Source organism: Bos mutus, chromosome 16 (assembly GCF_027580195.1).
Source record: "Bos mutus isolate GX-2022 chromosome 16, NWIPB_WYAK_1.1, whole genome shotgun sequence".
In the NCBI taxonomy this organism is placed as follows: Eukaryota; Metazoa; Chordata; class Mammalia; order Artiodactyla; family Bovidae; genus Bos; species Bos mutus.
The window spans coordinates 10,608,145-10,636,062 of NC_091632.1; the positions used below are offsets into that span (position 1 = coordinate 10,608,145).

General features: G+C 48.9%; 1 protein-coding gene across 1 annotated transcript; it reads right to left on the minus strand.

The window, feature by feature from the left end:
• Positions 1-4,241: 4,241 nt before the first annotated feature.
• CD34 (CD34 molecule) lies at positions 4,242-27,317 on the minus strand. Its single transcript, XM_070384702.1, has 8 exons — positions 27,159-27,317; positions 17,111-17,293; positions 16,254-16,513; positions 15,163-15,243; positions 7,064-7,202; positions 6,778-6,830; positions 6,321-6,485; positions 4,242-5,667 (listed from the first exon to the last, which is right to left on the minus strand). Exons 1-8 carry the CDS (start codon positions 27,235-27,237, stop codon positions 5,482-5,484), a joined length of 1,146 nt encoding a protein of 381 aa, XP_070240803.1. The 5' UTR covers positions 27,238-27,317; the 3' UTR covers positions 4,242-5,481.
• Between the last annotated feature and the right edge of the window lie 601 nt (positions 27,318-27,918).

A 27,918-nucleotide genomic window follows, 5' to 3' on the forward strand; every position in this document is an offset into this window, starting at 1 on the left:
TGGTTACCCACTCCAGTATTCTTGCCTGGAAAATTCCATGGGCAGAGGAGCCTGTCGGGCTACACAGTCCATGGGGTTGCAGAGAGTCGTACACAGCTGAGTGACTAACACTTTCACTTCATTGTACACGAACTTGCTAGTCATCTATTTCATACAGGTGGCACTGGCCACCCCCCCCTCCAGTGCTCTTGCCTGGAAAATCCCATGGACGGAGGAGCCTGGTGGGCTGCAGTCCATGGGGTCCCTAAGAGTCGGACACGGCTGAGTGACCTCACTTTCACTTTTCACTTTCATGCATTGGAGAAGGAAATGGCGACCCACTCCAGTGTTCTTGCCTGGAGAATCCCAGGGACGGGGGAGCCTGGTGGGCTGCCGTCTATGGAGTCGCACAGAGTCGGACATGACTGAAGGGACTTAGCAGCAGCAGTGTGTATATGTCAATCCCAGTCTCCCAATTTATCCCTCCCCGCTTCTTTCCCCTCTGGTAACCGTAAGATTGAAAACACAGTATTTTGTTTTGTTTTTCCTTTTTTGGCAGCACCATGGGGCTGGTGAGATACTAGTCCCCCAACCAGGGGTAGACTCCGCAGACTCTGCAGTGGTCAAGCAGAGTCTTAACCCCTGGACTGCCAGGGAAGGCCCAGAGGACAATGTTCTGAAAGGACCTTTTACCTCCCTATATCCCCATCGCCACATACACATACATATGCGTTTCTAGCAGCCTCAGACATTCCCAGCCATTTTTACAGCCCCACTCAGACATGCCTGGCCGTGGCCAGCCAGCCCCTACTCTCCCCTGCTGGAAGGGGTCCCGCCTGCCTCTGGGTACATGGTACTTCATTGAATCTTTTCTCACTTACTTCTCCCTCTCTGCCGTACGTTTATTTTGGCTTCGCTGGGTCTTCATTGCTACCCGCGGACTTCGTCGAGGGGCAGCGGGCAGGGCCTACTCCTTGTTATGGTGCCAGGGCTTGTCGTTGCGGTGGCTTCTCTAGTTTCCAAGCCCAGGGCTTCAGTAGTTGGGGCCTGTGGGCTCAGCAGCTAAGGCTTACGGACTCTAGAGCCCGGCTTAGTAGTTTGGGCGCCTGGGCTTAGTTGCCCTGTGGCATGAGGAATCTTCCTGGGTCCGGGATTGAAGCCATGTCCCCCGGCACTGGCAGGCGGATTCTCAATCACTGGACTGCCAGGGAAGTTCTGCTTTGTTTTTATGTGCTTGCTTGAATGCACTTGTATTCACCCAAGATTTACAACTCTGTGGGTTTGGGACTCCCTGGCAGTCCAGCTGTTAAGACTCCATGCTTCCACAGCAGGCGGGGGCATGGGATTGATCCCGGGTGGGGGACTAAGATCCCACCAGTAGGCGGCACCGCACGGCCAAGAAAGATCCGTGAGTTCAAACTCACGTCTTGTTCATCTTTGCCTCTGCCACCGAGTCCCTAGCATAGTCCCTTGTTACTCTCAGGGAGTTTCCATTTCTCTTTCTGAGATCATGGTACCTACGTCATAGGGGTTCTGTGGCTACTGAACCAAAAATACACTATTTAAATTTTGATACAGCATCTCAATTTTGATACAGTCGGTATTCAATAAATGTGAGCCATGATTATTGTTATTATCATTTGAAGGAATAAATGATGGAGCAAGTCCTACCTCCTCTACCTTCAGAACGTCCTTTTGAATTCCACTTCGTCTCCCTACCGCCTCTATTATTGCCCTGCTCCCAGCTGTGACCACTCTTGATCCCATCTCTGCAGTCCAATGGGCCCCAACCTTTCCGGTTTTGCGGAAGACAGTTTTTCCACAGGCTGAGGAAGAGGAATGGTTTGGGGATGCTTCAAGCACGTTTCCTTTATTGGGCAGTTTATTTCTATATATAAGTGTTCTGCATTATTATAAAGCGTTTTCAAGGGAAAAACCAGGGGGCCACTCTGCCACCAACACATATATCCAGACTTTGGATACAGTCCTCTTTTTTTCCATGAAATGAAAATCTAGCAGAAGATACATCTAGGTACATTTTTCCACAGTGAACTATCTAACAGTCCAGGGTTAATTCTCCAGGGCTGACTGCAGGCAGAGTAGAGGGAACCAAGGTCCGGGGACTTGCTTGGCTGCCCAGACCTGGGGAAAGCTCCCCCTGAGGAAATGCCCCAGACACGAAGTCCCAGACCTGTCCTGACTCTGCCCTCACCAGCTTCAGGACATTGCAGGAACCCTGAGGTCCCAGCACAAGAATGGGGAAAGCTTTGGATTCAGGACTTCTGAATTCCAGGTGATTCGGGCAAGCTACCTCCCCTTTCAGGGCCTCAGTTTGTAACTATGCCATAGGTTTTTTGACTTGAAAATATCTTTAAAGTGCCCTCCAATCGTCACCGTCTATAATTAAATGAGCTTCAGGTGTGGAATCCTCTGGACTAGGCTGTTTGAAGGGCCGGGGCTGCAGGGGAGAGAAACCCAACATGGAGGCAATTGAACCAAACTGAGCGGTAGGAGCTCTGCATGGCCAGCAGGTGGAGCCATTGCCACACCAAGATGCTCAAACCAAAGGCGGGGGAAGTTCTGATTTCTCTAGAAAGCAATGAGTTTCTCAGAGCAAGCTGTCCAGCAACAAGAAGAACCAGTTGCTACCCCACTCTGTCTCCTAAACACACACACACACAAACACACACACACACACGGCTTGCTCCCAAAGCCTACACATTCTGACAAACTCAGGGTAATGTACTGTTACAGGTTGCTGAGCCTGAGGCTGACAGCATATTGAAAAGTAGAGACATGACTTTGCCAACAAAGTCCATCTAGTCAAGGCTGTGGTTTTTCCAGTGGTCATGTATGGACTTGAGAGTTGGACTATAAAGAAAGCTGAGCACTGAAGAATTGATGCTTTTGAACTGTGGTGTTTGAGAAGACTCTTGAGAGTCCCTTGGACCGCAAGGAGATCCAACAAGCCCATCCTAAAGGAAATCAGTCCTGAATATTCATTAGAAGGATGTTGAAGCTGAAACTCCAATACTTTGGCCACCTGATGTGAAGCACTGACTCATGGGAAAAGACCCTGATGCTGAGAAAGATTGAAGGCAGGAGGAGAAGGGGACGACAAAGGATGAGATGGTTGGATGGCATCACCAATTCAATGGACATGAGTTTGAATAAACTCCGGGAGTTGGTGATGGACAGGGAAGCCTGGCGTGCTGCAGTCCGTGGGGTCGCAAAGTTGGACACGACGACAGTGATTGAGCTGAACTGAGCCTGAGGCTGAAGGAGTTTCAAAGACCCAGCTGCCTTTTCTCCTCCTGGTTTCCCGGGAGTCTGTACCCTGTACCACCAGTCTTACTTGGCCAGACTCTCCTCCAGTCAGTCTCAGGGCAGGATGTGTGACCGGACAGAGGCCAGCCTGACTTTTTTAAATTAACATCTTCCCTTTCTCCAACCCCCAGCCGTCACCTTCTAGGGAAACCTCAAGACTTCCTCCCTTTGCCTCCCCGAGTCCTGGGGAGAAACGTCTGGTTAGAGCAGTGGGAGAAAAGCAAGGGGGAAGTGGGGTGGGGGGGACTGCTGCTGAGGGGAAAGGTCTGGCCTGGGCCAGATAAGCCTGGAAGGATCCTTTGTTTGACCCCAACCGCCACTGCCATTGTTGACACACTTGGGAACCTTTCCTGAAGGTCCCGATTGTCCGACAGCTCCCCTTCCCCCACTTCCTATGGGCTTGGGTGGAGTGGGGGTGTCTGGGCTCTGCGGGTGGGGGGGTGCTTACAGACAGTTTTGCAGTTAGGCTGCTGTCTTAATGCAGAGGTGGAAGCCACCCGCTCCAGGGGCTGGCAGCCAGATCTCTTAGAGAGACGTTCCCACACTGTCCCTCACTGTTGTGCCCGCAGCTGGCGGCAGGGATGGTGTGGCAGCTGAGGGTTCACAGGCCCTGGTTCCTTCCCTCCTGTAGTCTGGCATCTTTTGCATATGTACCTCTTCTCAGAAGGTGTTCACGAAGGGTGTGGCTTCCAAGTTGTAGGCATTCTCTCTGCTTTTCTTTCTGCAACTAGGAGCATCAGCTTCCCTGAGAGCATTCCTGTCTTCCCCCAGAGAGGGGAGCAGTCAGTAGGCCCAGATGAAAGGCAGCATCCTGCTTGGTACCCTGAGATGGCCAGCCCCACCCTCCACGTCCCCACATGGTCCCCTTAGGTCTCGTGGGGAGACCTCTGCTCTGGTCTTCAGACACACCCAGCCGGCACAGAACACAGAACAGATGTGTTTCAGTATCACTTTAATTACATTATTTACACACAGCATGTTTTATTCAGAAAAACAAAACAAAAAATCCACCCCATCTTCCTATCTCTGGAAAGTTCTATTTCCAACCGTCATTGAAATCAGGATCCCTTTTCACCCTTCTGGAAAAAGAAAAAAAAAAAAAAAACCCAAGGACCTGGGTCACCTGCAGAAAAGAGTCTGCTGGGAGACTGAGGCCACAGCTCAACCCAGGAGTCAGGGAGAGGCGGGAGGAGGCCCTTGAGACAGAGGTGAAGGCCAGAACCTAGCCTCAGGGCAAAAAGCTTCCTTCGAAGCTCACGGGTCAAGAGGCCTGGCTCAGAGATCTGGTCCCATGGTCCTGTCCACTCTGACCCACTGGCAGAGACAGCAGCCCCAGCAGAGGCTCTCTGTGGCCCTGCAGAGACCGGGACCAAGCTGTGTGTCCGCACCCCTCTGCCCTTTGAGTGGGAACCCGTGTGTCCACATGTATCCCTACCAGATCCTCCAAACACACAGACTCTGGACCTTGTTCTAAAACTTGGGAGTCTGGTTCCAGGCTCAGCCAGAAAAGCTGTACAGGCCTCGGTCTACAGAGGTGGTGGTGGGGGTGGGGGGTGGTTTACCTGTGGAGCTCGGGGAACTTAGAGAGCAAGAGGGGAGCTGGTGAGCAAACGCTCAGGGCCTCAGAGCGGGGAATAACGGAGATGGGTTAAGACGGCATGATTTTCTGGCTGTATCATTACAAAGGGGCAAGTGAGAGGGATTGCTGTGGTGTTCCTGAAGTAGAGAAAGAAAAATACAAGGAAGAAACAGGAAAAGGTAACACCTCTTGGGATGAAATCACAGTCCAGAAAAGCCCCTGCTTTCCCCTGGGAGTTCCTATAATGAGGCAGAGAGGAGGGGGAGGAAAGGAGCCCCTGCGTGGAAGCTGCAAGACCATCTCCCCGCCCCTGCCCCCCGCCCACCCGAGGAGCTTCTCAGCATCTTGGCTGTATGCATCACAGCTTTCCTCAGATATAGCCCAGCAGTGGGTGCAGGGAGCTGAATGCGTTGAGGGCAGGAGGACCCCTTGCCCTGGTACAGGGCGGGGCTCCGGGGACGGCTTCCGTGGGTGTGTGCGCTGGGAAAGGGGGGACGGTGAGGGGGCGCCGCTCCAGCGCAGAGGCCGCATGCGCTCAGACCCAGGGAGGGGCTCCTTCCCCGGATCCCTCTCAGCCTCGCCCCTCCCCAGCCACGTCACAGTTCGGTATCAGCCACCACACGTTGTCTCGCTGAATGGCCGTTTCTGGAGGTGGCCTGGCCGGTGCCATTCTCCTGAGCCCCTCGATTCACAATGGCCTTTCCCTGAGCCTCGGGGGAGGCCTCAGGGCCTGAGCTATAGCCCTGGCCTCCACCGTTCTCCACGTAATAAGGGTCTTCGCCCTGGATGGTGTATAAATAAAGGAGCATTATCTCGTAAGCATGGGAGCCAGATGAGGGGGAGGGGGGAGGCAGAGGAGGGGGAGGGGGCTGCAGCTGCGTGTGCAGACTCCTTTCTTCCTGAAGAGCGCTCAGGGTTCCAGCTCCTAGAGGAGAAAGGACAGAGGAGAGGCGCCCACAGTGCCACGGCAGTTCGAGAGCCAACTCGCGCCAGGAACTGGGCCGTCCCCAGAGGAGGCCAGGGGCCAACAGCCAAACCCTCCTCTAGACCACTTCAAGAGTCGAGTTTCCTTCCACATGTCCCCTTCTTGTGAGACACTGGGTACCCATGGGCCTTTAATATGCTTGCAAAGAAATGGCTGCTTTAGCTGTTCTGGTTTGTACCCAGCTAAACTATCCCAGGGAAAACAAAAAATAGATGACACAAACCATCTGTTACCATGTGGGGGCAGGGTCCCAGTTCACGCCCCCCTCCCCAGTCTACTATATATTGTTCTGACTCGTCCACAGATACAGTAACGTCCATGCACACACATTCCTGTGTGAGGGCACAGAAGTACCTCTTCCGGTATTTCTCCTCCCCTTGCATAACATTCATGGACCTCCCCAGGAGACCTAGCTTCATCATTTGCTTTGCCCTGGAGCCCAGAACTGACCAGCCTTTCTCCCGTTGGGCTCCAGCTGCGGCGGTTCATCAGGAAATAGCACGTGGTGATCAAGATGGCCAGCAGGATCCCCGAGGTGACCAGTGCAATCAAGGTCTTCCGGGAATAGCTCTGGTGGCTGCTGACAGCTTCTTCAGAGATTTCCTGGATGCCCATCTTGAAGAGAAGCCATAGAAAAGTGAGCCTTCCACTTGCGGAAGGTGGGTTCTAGAAGAGGAGCCCAGCCCATGCTAGACGCCTCTGTGTGACTCAACACTGAATACACCCAAGAAGACATAGACCTCGGGGATTTTCTGAACAGGACTTAAGACTGGTATCTCTTCATTAAGCTGAACTGTAAAATTTTGTTTCAAAGATAGAAGGGCAAAGACCGTTGGAGAAGGGTGGGGAGGTAGGAAGGGTAGGTAGGTACTTTCTCCCCTGAGACCCCTCATCTCTGCAAACTTACCTCTCTCAGGTCAGACCGGTGCTCTTCCAGAAGTTTGATCTTGCTGGAAATTTCTAGAATGACAAATGGAGTTTGCTGCATCTAGAAGCTGGAACAGCTCGTCCTGCACTGTTCTAGAAGAGGCTCTGACAGTGAGGGTAGATCTCAGGAGGGTCTTTCCCAGCCTCAGCATGGCCCTGCTCCCCGGCACCTGTGTCCTCTGAGCTGCGATGCCTGGTTTCTACCCAGCATCCTCTAACCCCAGCCCGTCTCCCCCTCTAGACCTCAGCACAGACCTGTCCCTTACCTGTCCTGTTGGTCAGGACCAGCAGCAGGCACTGAGGCCTCACCTCAGACTGGGCCAGGAGCAAGGAGCACACCTCGGCCTGTTTCTTCTGACACAGGAATCCGGTCAGTTTCTCTTCATTGTTCTTCTTAAACTCCTCCTGGGACAACAGAGAAAAGTGGTGAGCAGGACATGAGGTCGCTGGTATCCTCTGCACTGTATCCGGAGTCTCAGGCAATGATTCAGATTAAAGTCCCACTGTTACCCTCAAAACAAAAAGAATCCTTTTTTCCCCCTAAAATTCCAAGTGAAAAAAAAATCTTGCAAACTTCATATGTGCAAAAACACAATAAGGAAAAAAAAAAAAAAAAACTCCAAAATTTTCCAAGATCAAAAGGTGGTCTTAGCTGTCACTCTATGATGTCAGAGAACAAATTTAGGAACCATTACCTTATTGAAGGATTGCCCATGTAAACCTACACTATCCAAATTAAGTTCTAAAGAAATCACCAATAACACAAAATATTAACAGTGCAATACAAATGAAGATAAAACCCTCTGTTTCAAGGCTATAAGAGGCCCAGATATTGAAGGAAAAGCCAAGGGAGATGAGGAGTAGAGAAGAAATTTATGACTATAGATGCAACGGGATCCTCATCCCTTCCCTCTTAGTCTCCAAGGGGTCTCACAGACAGCATGGCTCAAATTCAAGTGGGGCTCCTGTCTAGTTTTCCATTCCCTGTCCCCACTAGAGACACGGAATCCAGTTTCACATGAGGTGGACAGGTCGCTCCAGGTTGCTGACTGACTGGTCCGTGAGAGTCAGACGCTCAGACTCAGAAGACAGACTCTGACAATTCTTCAACAGTATAGCCTCAGGAAAGGGATGAATTAGAAGCCGTGGCTGTTCCCCCTCCTCGGTCTTCTAGGATTTATTCCAGCAGCCTCCGAAGGGAGTGGCCTGCTCTACCCAGAAAAAGAATCAAAACCAAGACACTCTCCTCTGTCCGGATGGCAGATGGCGGGGGAGGAAATGCCTGAGCAGCTCTGACAGCTTTCCTGTGAGGGGAAAACTGCTGGGGCGTGTGAGGGGCATCAGAGCTGAGCCTCCGTGGAGGAGAGAGCTTCCTGTTTGCAGAGCGGTGCTGCTCCGAGGGCAAGGCCACAGGGCCCTCCCAGCTTGGCAAGCAGCCTGGGTATTTTCCTATTGCTGTGGCCCAAGGCAGTAAAACCCAGGCTCCTTTGCTCCTGCACAAGGCAAGGTCAAGATTGGCCTCACGTCCCAGCTTTATTCTGCCAGCTGGAATTCGAGGCTTTGGGGAGGCCAGACAGCAGGGCGAGCTAACCTCTGGATCACAGAAGAGAGGAATCCAGCGGGAACCTTAGAAGGGCCCCAAGAGCCAAGGTTACAGAGAGATGAGTCCTCAGGCCATGGCTCCTTCTTCCTTGGGAGAAGGACAGATGAGGCAGGTCTCTAGGGAAGTCCCAGGATAGGAGCTCCTCACAATAGCATTTGCTGTGGGGAGTCTGGGCACCACACTGGGTGTGGTCAGCAGTCTCCTTCTTCTCTGGGCTCGTGTCCCTTCGGACTTGCCTTGCTGCCCCGTGAGCAGCTTCTGGAGGAGGAAGAGGGAAGTCCCTGCCTGGATGACTCTGGGCTTGTAAGGTATCTCTGGCTGACATGTGTCTCGTTCCCGAGAGAGGCAGGGGGACGGGGCACAATCGAAACAAGCCGAACAAGGAGGCACCTCCTCCGTGTGCTGAGTCCTAAGAAGCTCCGCCTCGATCAGACTCAGCTGTTCTGATGGTGATCAGGACTGCGTGAATCCCTCTGTGCGTGCGTCGTGTGTGGTGTGTGTATGTGGAGCGGGGCTAGCAATGAATTCCACGTGGTCGGAGCTGTTGGTATGTCCACATGGCCATGAAGACAGACACGGCTTCCTGTGTCTCAGGCACTGGTCCTAAGTGCTTTCTGCACATTGACTCACTTAGGTTTCACACAACTCTATGAGATGGACACTGTTACTCTCCCCATTTTATAGATGAAGAAACTGAGGCACAAAGAGACTTCAGAGTTGAAAGAGTCACATGGTAAGAACCCTAAGAGAGGCACAATGGTACCGTGGGCATGTACAGGAGAGCAAGCACATGCCTGCTTCGGGGTTATCAGAAACATCTCGAAATAGGCCTCACAGAATGGACAGAATGTATGCAGGAGAAGCTGGGGAAGGGCCTCAGGAGTGCAGGTGCCACCCTGAGGAAGCGCAGGCGTGCATGAGCCTGCAGCCTTCACAGAACGGGTTGCCCCAGGAATGAAGCACATGGCCTTTCCCCTTGGAATTTCATCCTTCAAGATTCGATTCCACCTCCCCTCCTCCAAGAAGCCAGTCCCTGTCTTCCAGCAGACTGGGTATCTGTCCTTGCTCTGCTATTTACTAGATTCTTTGCAAGTCATACAGCTCATCTGAGTGTGAGGTTCCTCAGCTGAAGACTCAGTAGGGGTGGTGACTGAAGAGCTGCTCTGTGAAGAGTGTCTGACAAGGTGCTTGGAACCAAGTGGGCACGGGATAAACGGCAGCTGTTCTGAAGCAACACCTCCTAGAACATATCGTCTAGAATCCGCACGTCGATGTTTAATCACATTCTGCCTTACTGCTATTATCATTTTTCTGTGACTAGATTGTAAGGCCTCTCAGTTGGGGGCGGGGAGGGGGATGTGGGTGGACATTAAATAATTTTGAACCCAGACTGCACAAAGCATAGCACCAGAAAAACAAGAACTCGGTGAACTCTTGTTCATCTTAACGTCCCAAGTGGTTTGACTTCCACACGGGGGCCCTCCGCCCCTTGCTTAGTTTCTTGGACTCGATTCAGGGGAATAACAGTGGCCAGCCAGCCTCCCTCCTACTCTGGAATCCAGCAGCATCAGTGAATTGTGTCTGAGCCTGGACAGAAGCAGGTGGATCCTGAACAAAGCACAATGCGCCTCCGGACGCTTGAAATAAACATCCTCCCCCAAGAGAGGCTGCAGGCAGGCATCATGGGACAGTGGGCAGGAGGAAGCCACAGCCTCACCATGTTGTTCGTGGGAATCAGACTGGTGGACCATCAGCTAGCACATGGTATTTTATAAAAACATTATCATCATCATAATAAAACCACCTAAGTTTTCTAAAGCAGCATTCTCAAACTTTGCAAAGACTCTCAGCATGTTAAAGAAGCACATTAAATATTGGAGTTGGGGGAGAGAGGGACAGGTATTTTTCTCAACTTTAAGATATTACTCAATCTTAAAACTCTAGAATCAGTCACCTCTCTCTCTCCCTTCCTCCCCCTCTCTCAGTATTTTATTGACTTTGGTGTAAGCTTGACAATGCAGCTAAAATCCCTCTTTTCATATAGAGACTGGAATAATTAAAGGACAAGTCACACAGGTGGGCAGCTGACCAAAAGTCAGGGTGTCCCCGATCTCAGGTTCTTTCCAGAAGACACTCTGTCTTCATCAGTCCCCCATCTGCAACTTACTTTTTCTGCATGGAAACTGACCTGTAGTGTTTGAGTGGAGGGCAAGGAAGACATGGGCTGGGGGACATTACCTGGAGGCAGCCTGCCCAGTGAAGTAAGTGGGACAGTACAGGGGGGTGTGAGCTAGCTGAGCAAGTACCACCTCTGCTTATAAACATAGGTGGTTCTGAAGAAAGGCAGTTCCGAAAGACAAATTGGAGGGCGCAAGACTTGAATAGAGATTTCTCCAGAGAAGATACACAAACGGTTAGTAAGCACATGAAAGAAAACCCAGCATCGTTAATCATTAGGAAATGGCAATCAGAGGCACCTCGCATCCAATCACACGGCCGCTATCAAAAAACAGAAAATAATGAGTGCTGGTGAGGATGAGGAGAAACTGGAACGTCTGTGTCCCATTGGTGAGAACGTAAGGTGGTGCAGCTATTATGGAAAACAGTATGGTGATTCCTCAAAATTTTAAAAATAGAGTTACCATATGATCCAGCAATTCCATTTCTGGATATCTACCAAAAGAAATAAGAGTGTTGAGATATCTGAGCAAACATGTTCATAACAGCATTATTAACCATAAGCCAAAAGGGGGAAGCGACGCAAGTGTTCATAGGTGAATGAATGAGTAAAATTGGACATGAACATACAATGGAATATTATTCAGCCTTAAAAAAGAAAATTCTGACACATGCTACACCATGGATGAGCCTTGAGGACATTAGACTAAGTGATTATGTATCAGTCACAAAAAGATAAATACTACATGATTCCACTCATATGGGGTACCTAGAATAACAAAGTTCTTAGAGATAGAAAGAACAGTGGTTATCGGGGAGAAGGAAGAGGCGGGGATAGAGGGAAGTTGTTTAATGGGTGGAGAGTTTCAGTTCTGGAAGATGAAATGAGTTCCTAACATTGATCATACAACAGGGTGAATGTACGCAACAGTACTGAACTGCACACTTAAAATGGTAAATTTCATGTTATGTATATTTTACCACCATTAAAATGACTCCTTGGTAGATTCCCCTGGATCAATAGATATGAAATAAGAGAATAAGGGCTTCCCTGGCAGCTCAGCTGGTAAAGAAGACGGTAAAGAGTCTATCTGCAATGTGGGAGACCTAGGTTCGATCCCTGGCTGGGGAAGATCCCCTGAAGAGGGGAATGGCAACCCACTCCAGTATTCTTGCCTGGAAAATCCCATGGATGGAGGAGCCTGGCAAGCCCCAGTCCATGGGGCCGCAAAGAGTCGGACAGGACTGAGCAACTCACACACGCATAAGAGAATAAAGTAAGCTTACATTCTGAAACCATGTGGGAAATCACAACCACCAAGAAGTAAATTAACCTGAGGTTGCAGCACAGAGAATGAACATCAGGTGTGGGTGACACGTTCTGCTAATGAGGCTCCTGGGATGTAGTACCAGCTGCTTGACAAGAGTATGGGATTACCGTCCTCTGGCTGACATAGGTGACCGCTATCTAGAGGTGAAGCACAGGAGCAAAAGGAGAGTAGCTGGGATAGAAATGTCTACAGAACGCATGTACAGAAGACAGGCCCAGTGATCCCCATAGCAAGAGCCAGCAGACTGGATCCTTACTGTCTACCAGTGTAAAATGAGTGTCTGGAGAGCTGAGAACAATGCTTATTTCTGTTATGGGAGCATATTAGATGGAAGAGCATGACAGCATTACATAAGTACTCGAGGGTGTGATGTTAGGGGGACCCACGTCCTTCATGCTTCTCATTAGGCCTGAGTTTCCCCTCGATGAGAACCAGGGCCATAAGGCCCTCTGACGGCCAAGGTATGAAAGCAACCTAAGGAAAATTAGGAGGCACCGCACCACTGTCAGGGAGAGGCTGATTATCAGAGAAGCATGCAGTAGGACTCATGGAAAAGGAATCTGGGGAACAGGAGCTGTTGCCCAAAACTCTGGAAGAAGGATTGCTGACTGAGGGAAACAGGAGGCAATGCTGCCTGAGGGCTGGGGAAGAGGAAGCCCCCAGGAAGACAGGGATCAACAGAGGCGGAAGGAAAAGGAAAAAAAAAAACCCAAAACAGCACTGCATAGGTGCTGCTATGAGTTGATTCATCACGGGCAGCACAGAAGCCTTCTTTAGGATATTGGAGGAATTACTGTCTTTCTACATCCCCACTGGCAGATTCTCCCCGAATTACAGTAGAGTGCAGATCTTTTCAGCTGTGGCACAAAGTAGATTAGACAGTAAAGGCCTCAGAGAGAGAGAGAGACTGTAGCACAGTAAAAGCAGTTATTTCTGGAGTAGCAGTAAGTTTCTGGCACTTATCTGGTACGATGACCCTCGTTAAACGTGAACTTTGAAGAGCAGTGGACAGACATTTAGAATAAATCGTCTGCGATTAGCTCTAAATCGTTTGTACGAAGAATTAGTATTCTGGCACAGACCACCGCAACGCACAGGAAAATAAGTGCTCAGCCAAGATAATACAGAGAGAGAGAAGATGATCATTTTTCTTGGCTATAATTAGCAAACTGTTGGGCAAAAAAAAAAAAAAATGTTTTTTAAATGAGTAGAGTTGAAAATCAGCATCAGAAACACACAGAATCTTAACATGTACACACTGTATATTCATGCTTAACTGTTTTACAAGTTGCACTTAGCTATTCCCATTGCGTGAACCTATGTCTTCCAAATTTCTGTTGTTTTTTTAAAATTGTAAGTTAAATAATTTTCTTAGGTATTATTTTGGAAGACCTGTGAGTTAGAATGACCCAACTGATAATCACAAGATACCAACAGTCAAAATGGACAAAAATAAGTAACGTAACACCCTCTACAAACTACAGTATTTACCCAGACTCTTTCCAATACATGCATGTCACATGTCATATATATGTGGTTCCCTGAAATGGATTCGCAACTTGTAAGAACAGCTTTTTATCTGTAAGTAAATAGTACTCTTCCTATCATCCTTTCTTTCATCCAGGAAATTGTTACTGGCAGGAAACTGGATTTACTGAAACAAAGCAAGGAGATCTGCTATCATCATTAAACATTAATACAATACTGTACAGTTTGCCATGGAATAAGACATGAAACTGAAAGAGGCATAACTACTAAAAAGAAAAACAAAACCAACATATTATAAGAAATGACAAGATGGTTTACCTTAAAAATGAAAAATAATCATTAAAAAAAATCTCCTGGAATTAATAAGCATGTTAAAGAAAACGGCTAGACCCAAGGTAAATATGATAAACTCAATGAACTTTCTAATATACAAGAAACAATCAACTGGACTATATCGTGGAAAATCTATATAATAAATCTTAAGAAATCCATAAAACCTATGGGAAAAAACATTTTAAAAATTAAAAAAATAAAAAGACACAGAACAATACCAGAGGAAAATCAGAAAAAAATGGTGAGGTTTTAGAGCGGTTCCAATTAAAATTTTAATGGTTTTGTGGGTTTTTACTTGTTGTTTCTAAAATTTTTCTAAAAACAGATGAAAAATGCCTTATACACAGGTCTTTGTATAGCAAAGATCCGCTTGGCTAGATATTGAAAGTGTTGATGTATAAAAGTGTAAGGGCTTCCCTGGTAGCTCAGCTGGTAAAGAATCCACCTCCAGTGCAGGAGACCCCGGTCCAATTCCTGGGTCGGGAAGCTGCCCTGGAGAAGGGATAGGCTACCTACTCCAGTATTTTTGGGCTTCCCTGCTGGTTCAGGCAGTAAAGAATCCTGCAATGTGGGAGACCTGGGTTCGATCCCTGGGTTGGGAAGATCCCCTGAAGAAGGGTATGCAACCCACTGCAGTATTCTTGCCTGGAGAATCCCCATGAACAGAGGAGCCTGGCGGGCTACAGTCCATGGGGTCGCAAAGAGTCGGACATGACTGAGCAACTAAGCGCAGCACAGGGCACATAAAAACTGAGTACAAACTAAAGGAAGAATTCCAGTCAATAAAGGAGAGTCATTGACTAAATAATGCTAGGGGAACTGGTTATACGGAGAATGAAGCATTACAGCAAAAAATTCTCTCTATATTAAAGAGCTATATGAAAATAATAATAAATTGATTTTTTAGGTGACTAGTTTATATTTCCTGAAGGACTTTCTTAACATAAAAGCAAACCTAAATCGGACTATATATTGTAATATGCATGTGTGTGTGCTCAGTCATATCTAACTATTTGCAACCCTATGGACTGTAGCCTACCAGGCTCCTCTGTCCATGGGATTTTCCAGACAAGAATACTGGAGTGGGCTGCCATTTTCTCCTCCAGGGGAATCTTCCCAACTCAGGGATGGAACCCATGTCACCTGCATGGGCAAGCAGATTCTTAACCACTGAGTCACCTGAGAAGCCTATATAGTACAATAGAGGAGGGGGGAAGGTAAATTTAAATAAAATCACCTTTGCCTTCTTTGTCCACCAGATGGGGCCTCTCACTCCCTAAATCTAAAGCTCAATATTCAAAGCAGCCTGTCCATGTTAAACTGCCCCTGCCTCCACCCAACTCGGTCCTTCCAAGACTCACCTTAAGGAGGTTCAGAAGTAATTTCGGGAGGAGAGGGAGGGGGGCGGAATGGGCAGAGAGGTTTGACTTACACAGCTGGAGGTCTCATTTAGCTTCAGGCAGATGCTGTGGGCCAATTTCACTTCTTTGACTCTGGAACATTTTATTTCACTCTGTATTAAAAAAAAAAAAGTAAATAAGTCAGCATCATTTCTTCCCCACCTCTTCTCTGGTTTGATTTCTATGACATAGTTTTTAAAGAGGCTTTAAAAAAAGGAAATTTAAACATGTTGTTAGGAGACTAGAAAGTTATAACACATACTCTTCCTTCACCTCACTTCTTAACACATCGGATAGTCAAAACTTTAGTTACTAGCCTGGGCTTGCAGGCAAGTAGCTATCTGCAATCTTGGTAAACACTGGCTTGGATGCTGCTGAAATGGAAGAGGGTAGGATCTTTCCCCTTGGAGCTGTTTTCCCTCCAGCGAGTTACGCACTTGCAGGGGAGCAGATAGTGAGGTGGCCAGGCAGACTCTGGGGACGCTCATTTTCCTCCTGGGCCCTGGGACTCTCCAGATTTCTATTCTGGCTCCCTTAAAAACAGAAACCAGGTCTCCCATGCCTGCTGACAGGCTCCACGCCCTCATATTTTCTACTCTTCCTGCTGAAAGCTGTTGATAGTCACTAGTCCCAAGACTGAACGAGGCAGATTGAGCTCAACACCCCTAGTCTTCTTAGCTCCTCACTGCCTCTCTACACCTGGCATACCACCAAACCCTCTCGCAGAAAGGAAATAGTATTCACCCTAAACATTTTGGGGAAAGCAGCACCATTAAGTGCAAGATAGTTTCCAAATATGCCCAAAGGCGAGTGGTACCTTGGTCCATGACTAGACCAAGGGGTGTAAGAAAGAACCACCAAGGATTGGATGGATTTCTGAGAATCCTCTTCACTCTCTACTCTCTAGAAACATTATACCCATGGCACAGATCGGTCTTGCCACCAAACCCTACCCTTCTCCTCCCCTTTCAGCAATATTTAAGCTGCATAATTCTCATGTGAACTCCTACATGATCAAAATTCATTGGTTTGGATAAGCAGAGGGGAAGGGGAAGGGAGAGAGCTTGCATACATATGAAGTAAGGCGGTAGGTAATCTGTCATTTTTAGCCCAACTCACCCACCTTGAGGATGCTTTGGGTAGGAGAAAATGATGGAGAGGTAATAATGGAAGGAGTCACAGGGCTGGTACTATTGTACAGGGAATCCGAAATATTTCCAGGAAAAGTGCTGGGCTGCAGAGTCGCCTCTGAAGTCGCAAAGCTGATGAGGGTAGAAGACACCGTGGTGGCTAAAGAGGTCTGTGACTGGACAGAAGAGTTCACGGCCCCAGAGGCTGGGAGGGTCTCAGAGGTAGACGTGAAACTGTCTGTAGACGCTGGAACTGACCAATACACAAGTGTGAACACGTGCACAATGGCATAAACACACAGACACGCACACACACACACACACACACATCTCAGTTCATTCACATAGGCTCGGACTTCAACCCAGAAAAGGGAATCTGGGGAGTTAAAAGTTACTTCATGTCCTAACCCTTGGCAACTCATTTCCAGCCAGCTGTTGAAACCAGAGCTATAATCTAGAATGTGTTAGAAATGCCCTCCAAGACGCTGAAACTGAACGCTGAAACTGGTACCTTAGAGACACCAAAGACCCCCAATTTGTACATGGTTTGCTTTACTTAGAAAAGATCATAGATTCTTCTTTTCTCACTAAGCTGGACTCAGGAGTACAAGGAGAGTTACTGATCAGAACGAGCAGCCCAGACATTGACTGGAGAAAGCTGTCACTACAGGAAGAATTGTCTAGAACATACTTCAGGGTTCCCTAAGCATGATACTCAAGCCATTATTAAAAGGAGCCTGTATGTTTCCATCTGTGGGGGAACATGGAGGACAGAGGTGGTTTGCAAATATCCTAATGCTTTACCCAAGTGCCAGCAGCATCCTTCTGGGGTGAGATGAGAAATCTTTACCTAAGGTGACTGCTGTGGTCCCATTGCTGTCCTGAGAGACATTGTAGAGGCTGGTGCTTCTAAAAGTACTTGAGTTCATGCTTCTCCAGTCGGACGTAGTTGTAGGGATAGGTGAAGATATTTCTGGGCTGGCTGACACTGTGGCAGTAGTAGCTATGGGTGTCTGTGTGAATTCCATAGAAGCTATAGGGAAACAAAGAAGCAATATCAGAGCGCAGATCATCCTGAAGCCTCATGGCATCACCTGATTCAGTTTCTTGACATTAGGGAGAATCCACCTAGAACGTCCCCTGGTAACAGAGCAGAACAACGACACCCTCCTGGACAGTTGACTAATTTCCCACTAGATTTTTTCCCAAGGAAACAGAGAAAGAAAAGTTTGCATGCCCAAACATCTGTAGTATTATTTATAGGACGGAAAAGTTGCAAGCAACTAAATGAATTACAATAGGGTAAATGTTATATGCACTCAGCATACCATAATCACTACAAACAAAAATATGCCACAATTATAGCAGCATGAGAATATGAGGCAATGCTCATAATAGGCTAAGTAAAATATAAAAATTTCAAATTACACCTGAATAAGTATTGCCAAGATCTAAAATGTGGGAAAAGATGCGCTTCTATTTCCTTTTGAATGTATCCGTCTCTCCATTCAATTTATTAACTTGGAATACCCACTAGATTCACACCATCTCTATGCAATCCTTTAAAAAAATCTTTTTTCCTTTGTAGATTGCCCCATTACCCAAATCCTTTCATTCTCTCCCTCAGGGCCTTAAAACCTTTTTTTTTTTTTTTAATTGAGGAACTGTGGCTCACAAGCCCAAGATTCCTTTTGGGAAGCTCTGACCTAGGAATCTAGCTGATGGACTAGAGAGCATATGACTTGGTTTCTCATCAAATGCCATGGGGACAGATAGCTGGGTTCTGGTTCTGCCAAGAATTTGATCATTTAATGTGTGTGTGTATTAATTTTTAAATGAGGGTCTTTTATTATTTGGATTGTTGGGGAAATCAACAAGATAACAAATGCTATAGTATAATGTTTCTAGAAGTAGTTATTCTCTGAAACTTTTCCTGCAGGTTCTTAACCCTCCCACATTCCCTGTGGTGCCCAGCAGTGCCATCCTTAGGTCCAGGAAGGAAAAGCTACCTGTATGGACCCTGTGCTTAAGAGCCTACACACTGTTCCTTCTCCTGCCCTCCCTGTTCCCAAAATGTGAGGAGTCCATGGGGCCAACAGAGGGCTACACTCTCTTCTGGATCATGTGTTGGGACCAGAAGTCCTAGAACTTCTTGCCCAAATGGCTCTTTGCTTACTGGAGGATCTGCATGGGTCTCTTCTCCATCCTTCCAAGGGTGAACTGCAGCTCCAGGGAATATTCTCCAAGCTCAAGGGTGGCCAGTGTGCAGGGAAAAGGTGAGAGCTCAAGCGTGTGGGTGGGGTGTCCCTTGCCTGCACGCAGGGTCCCTTACAGTGTGGACCAGAGCCTTGGGTAAGAGGAAGAGAAGAGGGTGGGCAAAGGCCGAGGACCATCTCTTCCTGCTAAGCCCCACTGTGACACTGAACCCCAAGGCTCTGAGAGTCTTAAATTCAAATCTGGCCTTCCAGGTGGCCATGAAGGTACATTTTTAAGACAGGAGATATTTTATTTACCAGTTAGTTGGCCTGATTTATAACTTGAAGTATTCAGACATATAATATATGGGATATGGGCCTCTAATATATTCTTGGCTTGAGCCCTAGAAACAATTAGAGGTAGACTTGGCATCCAGAGCTCACACCCAGCAATACTACCCTCAAGGAAAGGCCCCCCGGGGTCCCAGGGCACCCTAAAGCTTGTCTCTAACTTTTTCTGATTGAGATCTGAGTCTGTGCTTTTCAGAGGTTTCCAGGTAAATGCAGTGCAGAAGAACACCTCTTCTTTTCCACAGCCTCAAGGCAGCAGTGAGGTAATGGTTTCAAGGCAATGAATTTTCCCCCAAAGGTGGTGTCAAGTCTCACTCTCCGTCATCCACCTCTCTTCCCAGCCTGCTGCAGGCAGGCTGGTACTCCTGCTGAGTACAAAGCACCTATCTGAAAATGATGGGGCAAAAGAGGAGGAGAACACGTGGTATTACTATTTCCATTTCAGAGATAAGAACCTGGATCACTGAGGTTTCAGCCAAGGGGGAACACTGTCATTAATGCAGGGCAAGGAGCCATGGGACGTCCGAGGTTTAGCTGACCCTTGAGTAGAAGCAGCAAGAGGGTCAGGGGGTCCAAACTGCTAAGGATCAGGATGCATCTTCCACACTTCGGGGAGAAAAATCTGGGCTTCTGGCTGGCTGGCACTGGGGGTGGGAGGAATGAATCTCTCAAAATAAAATAGATGGGGAAGCAGACCTAGTGGTTTTGTTCTTAAATCAGTCCCTCTCGTCCTCTGTCATCCCCTTCTGCTGCTGCTTTCTATCTTTCCCAGGGGACCATAGAGGAGGGGACAGTTGGATGCCATCCCCAACTCAATGGACATGAGTTTGAGCAAGCTCCGGGAGACGGTGAAGGACAGGGAAGCCTGGCGTGCTGCAGTCCATGGGGTCGCAAAGAGTCGGCCACGACTGAGCAACTGAACAAGTGCCTCTCAGCAATCTGACCCGAAGGTCTAAGTTCAGTGCAGGGGGAAGGTGGTGGGAACATTTGGACACCGAACTGAAGGACCATCCCCCAAGGTTACCATTCTAAAGCACCACTGGCGTTCCCCCTCGACATCCTTCCTGCCCACCCTGTTTTTCTTCTTCCCTCCAGGACACCGATTCTTGGGAATCCCATCTGGCCCGGCCTGGCCCAGCCCTCTCCTCTCCCCAACAAAATCTGGGCCTGGCTGAGGTTACGTCATGCTTTTGAACCCCTCCCCCGGGGCCTCCTTCACCCAGACAAACAGTTTTGAACTTTTCCAGATGTGAAGAGAGACCCACTGCCCATTCTGAGCGCAGAGGTGGCTGTTCCAGAGGAGTGAGGCAACCCTGTACCCCGGCCAGCTCCTGAGCCACCGGGGTCAGGCTCCTGGCTGGGGCTGCCTCCTCCCACACCACCCCCCCCCCGCACCGCCCCTCTACTAAGAACGGATGAACAGGTTGCAGGATCTGTCTGCAAATGGGGAGGAACCCCAACCACAGATTCACATCCCCAAGCATAGGCGGAGTGGGGAAGCCCATGAGACCCTTGAGAGACAGGACAAAGAGGGAAGGCAGGAAGGCAAGGCTGAGCAATGGGGTATGTACAAGCTGGTGCGGGGCAAGGCGACACCTTGGCAGAGCCCTGGGGGCCTATCCTGACCTAGGCACTGCGCCTGGAGACTGTCAGTGAGGAGCGCTCTTGTTTTCACAGCCTCTAGGGCTCCCTCTCTAGTGCTCCCATGAAGAGATGGGTCTTGGAGGAATGCAATGAAAAGAATCAAGACGACCACAGGTCTGCGTTTATCCTGTCTTCCCCCACGTGCTGATGGCGTTAGACCATCCAAGGCGGATCTTTCTTTATCTGAGCTTCTCATCTCCAACTGTGTATGGAACTCATAGCAGCCTCTCAGCCAGATCCAAGAGATGGTCAATGAAGCCTCCACCTTGTCCCACTCTAGAAACTGGAGGAACGGCCCTTACCCCCAACCCAACAGAGCATTATGCCACAAGTTAAACATGAAAGAACGCCTATCTTCTGCTGTTCACCTCTCAATCCATCTGTATTAACTGTGTCTCCTGAAGCACACTATTTGCCCCTACCCACCCTACTTGATCTCAGCCCATGAACTCGGGATAAAAGGAGACAAGGGATCGGGCAGTTAGAGACATGAGGACTCCAAGAAGCCAAAGAGATGTCATAAAATTCATGTTGTAAACGTCATGCATTTAACTTACAGGTACTTATTTCAGAGGCAATTACTCTTGTTTGACACAGAATTCTAACAAACATCTTCATCTGCTATCCTAGTCAAAGCTAAAAATTAGAGACTACTAGAGGCAAACAACGAGGCAAAGCAACAGCTGAAAATGAATAAACAGCAATAAATTAAAACCAGACATGAGTATTAAAACCCACACTAGTCTGGAACCATTTGTGGTCAGAGTAAATAAAAAATACACACTTTCATAAGTATTCACACTCAGTGGACATGAATCTGAGCAAACTCCAGGAGACAGTGAAGGACAGGCAAGCCTGGCATGCTGCAGTCCATGGGGTTGCAGAGTCAGACATGAATTATGGACTGAAGAACAACAAGAATTAACAATGGCACTGAGTTGCACCATAACCAAATTATTTTCCTGATACATCTAAGACTGAAGGTTAAAGCCCTTTTTTCCCCTAATACACCGAGAAAGCAGAAACATATGTAATAGGTTTTTAAAAGATTTATACCTACAATTAATATATTGAAAATTCTTTTAAACTTTAAAGGGTGTTTACAAATCTTCAGAGATCCAGAAAGCTCTGCTACCTAAATTACTAAATTCCTGTACTTTAAGAGATGTTTTTTCCCCATTATTTGGTCTTGTTTTTCACAGCCCTCTGAGTTGTAGTGGTGCCGTTTTTTCTTTTTTGCTGGTTCTGTTTTCTCATCTCCTAGGCAGTCAGCCCCATCCTGCCCACCCTTTCGGGTTCTAGCACCCGGCCTGAGAGCAGTTTCCTGGAGATCTGGGATATCTTAGATGCAGGGCTGGGAAGAAGGAGCAAGCTGGCCTCTGCCGGGAGCCCACCGCCTGTGTTGATGGCTGATGAGCAGACAGGAGAGTCCCAGGACAGAGCGCTCAGACTCTGTGATTGGACTGTGTTAAAGGTTCCTCTACCAAGTTCTAGCTTCATGACCATAGGAAGCTTCTTCCCCTTTCTATACCTTATCTGTAAAATGGAGATAAAAATAGCCCCTTCCTCCTTGCTCTTTGGAGGAATAAAGGAGATAGGGGGTGTAAAGCAGTTGCCTATCTGTTAAGTGCTCCAGAGACAGTGATTATCTTTAGGGCAAAGGACAGGTCCCTTTTCTCCTGCTTCTAGGAGACGTTAAGACATGTATCTGCATGACTTATCTGGCAGAAGATCATATACACTGTTTCCTGAATGTAGGTCTTGTCACCTCAGTTACATCGCAGATTTCCTGAGTGCTGGAACCCTCTCTTAGACTTGTTTATTTTTAACTCAAGGCGCTGAACACAATCCCTTCTGAGTTCACAATAGGCGTTTGCATTGAATGGCAACTGCATCAGGCGTGTTCACACTGACCACTTCTCTGTATTGATAGAACCACCTCACTCAGTGCTATAAGAGGAAATTAATTTAATTAAGGGAATGCCCTTGAGAGGATAATCAGAATTAGGAAAGTTCTAGAGACTAAGTCATATGGCTGAGGGCTTAGTGTTGTTTCATCTAGATGGATGGTTGGTGCTTGGTGCTGGTGGACCAAATCTCATCCATGGGTTGTGTGTTGTTTGGCCAGTGAGCTGAGAATGGCTTCTACAGGTTTAGAGTGCTGTAAAGAAAAACAATGCAGAATATGTGTCAGAGACCACATATGGACTCCAGAGCCTGAGATATTTACTATCTGGCCCTTTACAGGAAAAAAAAAAAAAAAAAAATTCACTGATCTTTGATCCAGACAGGAAGAATTTGAGGAGAGAGAATAAACAATCTTCTTCAAGATTCATTTCACTTATTCATTCATTCTTAATTTTCCAAAGCACCAGTGAGGTGCAGAGGACCAGACTCAGCACTGTGGGGAGCACAAATTAACACCTTTCTACTGTTACCTGTTAGTGTCACTAGAATTTAAATAAATCCCTGTCCTCAAGGAATTTGTAATCTCGTGGGGCAGACTAGAAAGGTTGTTAAGGATTGTCCTGAAGAAAGATCAGATTTAATCCTATGAGAGTTCAAGGAATAGAATTACAATCAATGACTAGAAGTTACAGAAAGGCTAATTCCACTGCAATACCAAAAAAAAAAAAAAAAGCTAATAATCATAAGATTTTTCTTTAATAGAATAAACGACTCTGGGAGATAACAAGGTACCCATGTTCCTGGGAGCTTTCAGGAAGCCTCCATGCTATGGGTCTTGGCGGGTTTGGGTCATGTGCGACTGGATCAAAGTTTTAGGCTGATGCCTTCCTATGTTACAGAGGCTAAGTTGAGGTGTGAGCATAAACCGAGAGTCTGTGGCCTGAGTGTTCCCAGGGTTCTGAGACTCCCCTTTTATATTCAAATAGCACATCTTGGACCCCATCCACTTCCTGGGGAACCCTAATATCGGGAGCTCTCTCAGTGGGCCTACGTTTCTCCCGGTCACCTCTTCCTCCACTTTCATCATTTCCAGGAACCTCTGTTTTATAGCTCTGTGCTCAGGCTGCAGGAGTTCTCGCTCTACACTGCTGTACCATGGGCTTGCCAAATACCCATTCCTTTACTCCCCCTACCCAGAGCAGCACTAACAGGGCTGCAAGGCCAGTGTGAACTGACTGGAGATTTAAGATCATGCAGGAAGATTACAGCACAACCCAGAAGAGACAGCAGCTAATCTTGAAATACCAGGCATTCCCATGCTAAACAGCCGGGCCACACCATCAGGAGTTTTCCCAGCCAGGTCTTCCCACCCTCCACTCACTACTGTTTCCTATTGCTCCAAGCGCTTCCCTCCTCTCTCTATGCTTTCCTGGGCTCGGAGTCCTTCAGCCTTTTGTCTCTTGGGTTCATCAAACACAAAGTTTCACTTTATTTTATCATGCTCAGCACTTCAACTTCCTGTCTGCCACTGCCCAGCAACGGTTTGTGCCAGGGTCCAGGTTTTCTCAACCAAAGACTCGTTAAGGCATTTTCTTAAACAATGGAGCGGGCTACCTAGAGATGGTGCTCTCCAGGAAGGTAGCAGGGGTGGATTCTTTGTGGGTTTTTTCCCCCTTAAATCAGGAGCAGACTTCCGAATGAAGCCAGAGGCCTTTTCCTTTATGTCCAAAGGGAAGTGATTCACTCTAGCAGGCTCCAGGGTGTATGTCCTGGGACACATGCCCTGGTATACATCCCTCCTCATTTCTACCACATTCTCCCAAGATGCATGCACCTTTCTCCTTAGCAAAGGTGAGGGCCCTTGAGACTAAAAAGTGTAGACACTGTGTTTTTATTTCTTAGCTGAGGAAGGAAGAGAGTGTTCTCATTAGGAAAGTCAAAGCCCAGAAAAATACTGAAATTCTGCCCTGGCAACTCTGAGCATTTTCTTTTGGAGGGTGGCGTTTTATTCCTTTTCCATACCTTCAGATTTTCAGTTTGCCACACTTGGGGCCATTTAGTGACATCCAGCAAAGTCACTGGGAGAGGGAGACCCAGGCACCCTCAGGGTGGAGCGCAGGCCTGCGCCCTCCTGCCCAAGGAGCTAAAGGAAATCGGGCAGCAAGGTGGTAAGAAGTGGAATTGTTGCTCCTTTTGATTTGCTTTAGTAAGAACGCTAGGCCTGAGTTTATTTGCTGCAGTGTGGTCCTTCTGGCCCTGAGCTTTGGAAGACAAAGACTCTTCCAAAGGAGATGAGAACTAGTGAGCACAGAGGCCCAGGAGGTGGAGCCAAAGGGATGAGAAAAAGTTGCCCAGGCTCCTTTTATCAGTCAAACAGGAATGCCTAGGGAAACCTGCGTTTGCAAAGGCAGTGCCAGCTGGGCCGGCCCTAGGAGGGGGAGCGCTGGGGACCACGGAATTAGTCAGAGGTCCCAAGGCTGTTCCGTCTTGGTCTCCATGTGGCAGTGAGTCAAGGGTGGAGTCTCTCCCCTCCGGAAAATATCTGATAAAATTCTTTTCCCTTTTCTTTTTCCCCCTTTTACACACAGCCCCAGACAGGATATGGGTGTGGGGTCAGCAGGCACGAAGGACGCAGAGGAAGAAGAGGAATGTGAAGGGGTGGGACACGCTGGACAAAGAGGAAAGACAGGCCTGGAGGGCTTGGAGGAAACAGATACCCTGGGCCTGACAAGTGGGTTTCCCTAATTACCTGCAAGGTTTCTCCTCCCAGCTGGAGGTGTGATTCTGGTCACACACACACTCAGGTCAGACCCCACCCTGCCTCTGGTCACCCCACAGAGTGACCCTGTCTCCAACGGAGAAAGTCCGCTCTGGTTCAAGCCCGGAACAGCTTCTCACGGGGACGGAAAACTGACCTTCCCAGAACAAAGCTCCGGGAGAGGAGAAAACTCCAGGCCTCCCTTCTGTGGGTGCCCTAAAGTTCACGGTAACCATACCACAGAATTTCTGCAATGTCCCTTCGTTAGCATTTCAGGTATACTCACTCATTTCATCTACCCCACAATATACCAGAAAATGACTCCTGGTATTAAATAAAAACAAACCCCAGAAAGCTCTTGGGGAAAGCATAAAGCTACAAACTGGCCTGAGCAGTGGGGCCAGACTGAGCGGAGGCACCCAGGCCCCACTGCTCATCCCCAAAGCGGACACGCGGAAATTCTCTGCGTGTCTGCCCAGGGTTCTGCAGAGGTTAAATCACTTTCGCGTCCCTTCCACTGCAGGCCAAGGCGAGACTGAGACTGGCCAGCTGAGGAAATAAGAAAAGGGTGGGCCTCACTCGGCCCGGGACCAGGTCATCATGAGCTGTGAAGCCAAAGGAGCATGGAGCATCGGATAGGAATCCGAGCTGCCGGTCAACTCAGCCCGTTATGAGGTGCAGACAGCCCCCAAGGCCGTGCCCCATTCTAGGGCTTCAACATCTTAGAGACAGCTTTTTTCCCGGCCCCAAACACCACATCTGGGTCCACCGAACAAGTCAACCCAGAGCCTAACAGAGCTTCCCCTGGCCTGGAGTCTCCAACTGGGTGGGCCCAAAGGGAGAGAGCATAAGAGGCCTGGCTGGCTGACCCAGGTCACTCAGAGGGGCCGTGGTGGGTGGCTTTTAGGATGCAGTTAAGACTAGGGAAATTGGAGGCCTGGAAGCAGAACCTGGAGCTAACAAGAGAATAACTTATAATATTTAAATCCGTCTGAGCTCCATGAGATGAGACGGAGAATGTTATCCCCAAATGAAAGCAATTACGAATATTGATTGTGTGCCTACCAATACTGTCTTTTCAACAGAAATGACAGCAAGAGCTTAAGAAGTATGCAGGCCTGCCTGGATAAGCAAAGGAGTGCCCCCCAATCTGCAGGTCTGTCCACTAGTTAGAACTTGGAGAACAGGGCAGGGAAAGAAAACCCCCCAAATGCAACGAGCTTGAATTTGTGCCGGGGTGAGCGGCTGTGGTGGGGAGAAGAAGGCAGAGTACAGAACAAATTCCATTCACCCGTCCCTCCTCTCCAGGGAAGCAGGTGTGGACGCCCAGAGAAGGAGCCTTAACCTAGCTTTCCCATCTTAAATTCACTCTCACGGACTCTTCTTCACTGCAAACTCCCCATGTCACCTAACTCAGCCTACCTCCCTGGCCTCTGGACCTCGGACCCGGGCCTCGTCCCAGGTGGGCTTCGCTCCCATTGCTTGAAGGTCCAGTTCTGGCTCCCCGTGTCCCGGTGGTACGTGGGCGCCAGCGCTCCCTTCCCAGCAACCGGCTCGGCAGCCGCTTGCTTTCTGAACCAACCATCAGCTACAAACTTTTCCTTTCCTTTCCTTTCCTTTTCTTCTCTCCACCCCTCTCCCCGGGTTCTGGCTCCAGCTCTGCGCTCCGCGCGCACCTTTGGCACCTCCAGAGCGCTTTATTTCAGAGAAGAGTCTCCTGGCCTGACTCCTGGAGGCCTGGGGCGCGCCGCCCGGTTTACAACTGGGCTACACTCAGGGGGTCCCCTTCCCGTCGCGTCCCACCCCCACCGACTCCCAGGTGAGGGGCCGGTCCCCACTGGGTTCTGCTGGAGCGGCCTCAGTCCCACCAAGCCAGGAGCTGCGGCAGTGGGCGTGGGCGCGGGGGGGTGGGGCGGGGGGTCCCCGGGCGGGGGGTCCCCCTGGTTCCGTGGTCGCCTCGACCCGGCGCGCTCTGCCCCCGGGAGAGCGCCGACCCTCCCCGCCGCCCAGCCGGGCGGGCCGGGCGCGCTGCCCGTACTCACGCAGCAGACTCAGCAGGCAGAGCGCGGTCCAGCCCCGCACCATCCCGCGCCCCGCGCGCGCGCCCCTGCGGCCCAGCATCGTTCCCGCGGCGACCCCAGAGAGATGCGCAGAGAGCGAGACACTGCCTGGCCCGGCCGGGACGCGCGGCTCCCCGCCCCTCCGCCCGAGCGTGGGGTGGGCGAAACTCGCTTTTTCCCCTCCCCTCCCTCTTCGGTCCTGGCACGGCCAGCCCCTCTCCTTGGCTGCCACTAACGTGAGCTTCCCGCTTAGTCCCAAAGGCGGAGGACGTTAGGAGGGAGGCCGGGGTTGCCGCTGTCGAGGCCAAAAAAGGTTTTGTAAGGGCCCCCAGAAGCCCTGTTCAACTTAATAGAGCGACCCCAGCTTCTTCAAGCTCACTTCCACTGAACTTTTAACCCCTTGGTGTCAGCCTTACAGGTATCCAGGGCAGGTTTCCTCTGATTTTTTTTTTTTCTTTTTCTTTTTCCTCATTTCCTTTCCTTTTTGTTTTTCTTGGTTTTTAAGTTTTAAGCTGAGAACAGTCTTGCAGAAGGAATCTACTGGTAAGAACCTGAGTTTACAAGTGTGAGCATTTTTGCTAATCAGGTAAAAACAGAGAAGCCAGGTAAAACGTACCCCGTGTTAAACCTGATGCAGACTGCGATGTGTGGTAACGATGCAGAAAGCCTGAGCAGGACACGTAAATGACGGTAACTGTCCACTTTTTTTTCCCCTTACAAGATTTGTTCATTTTAATTTGGA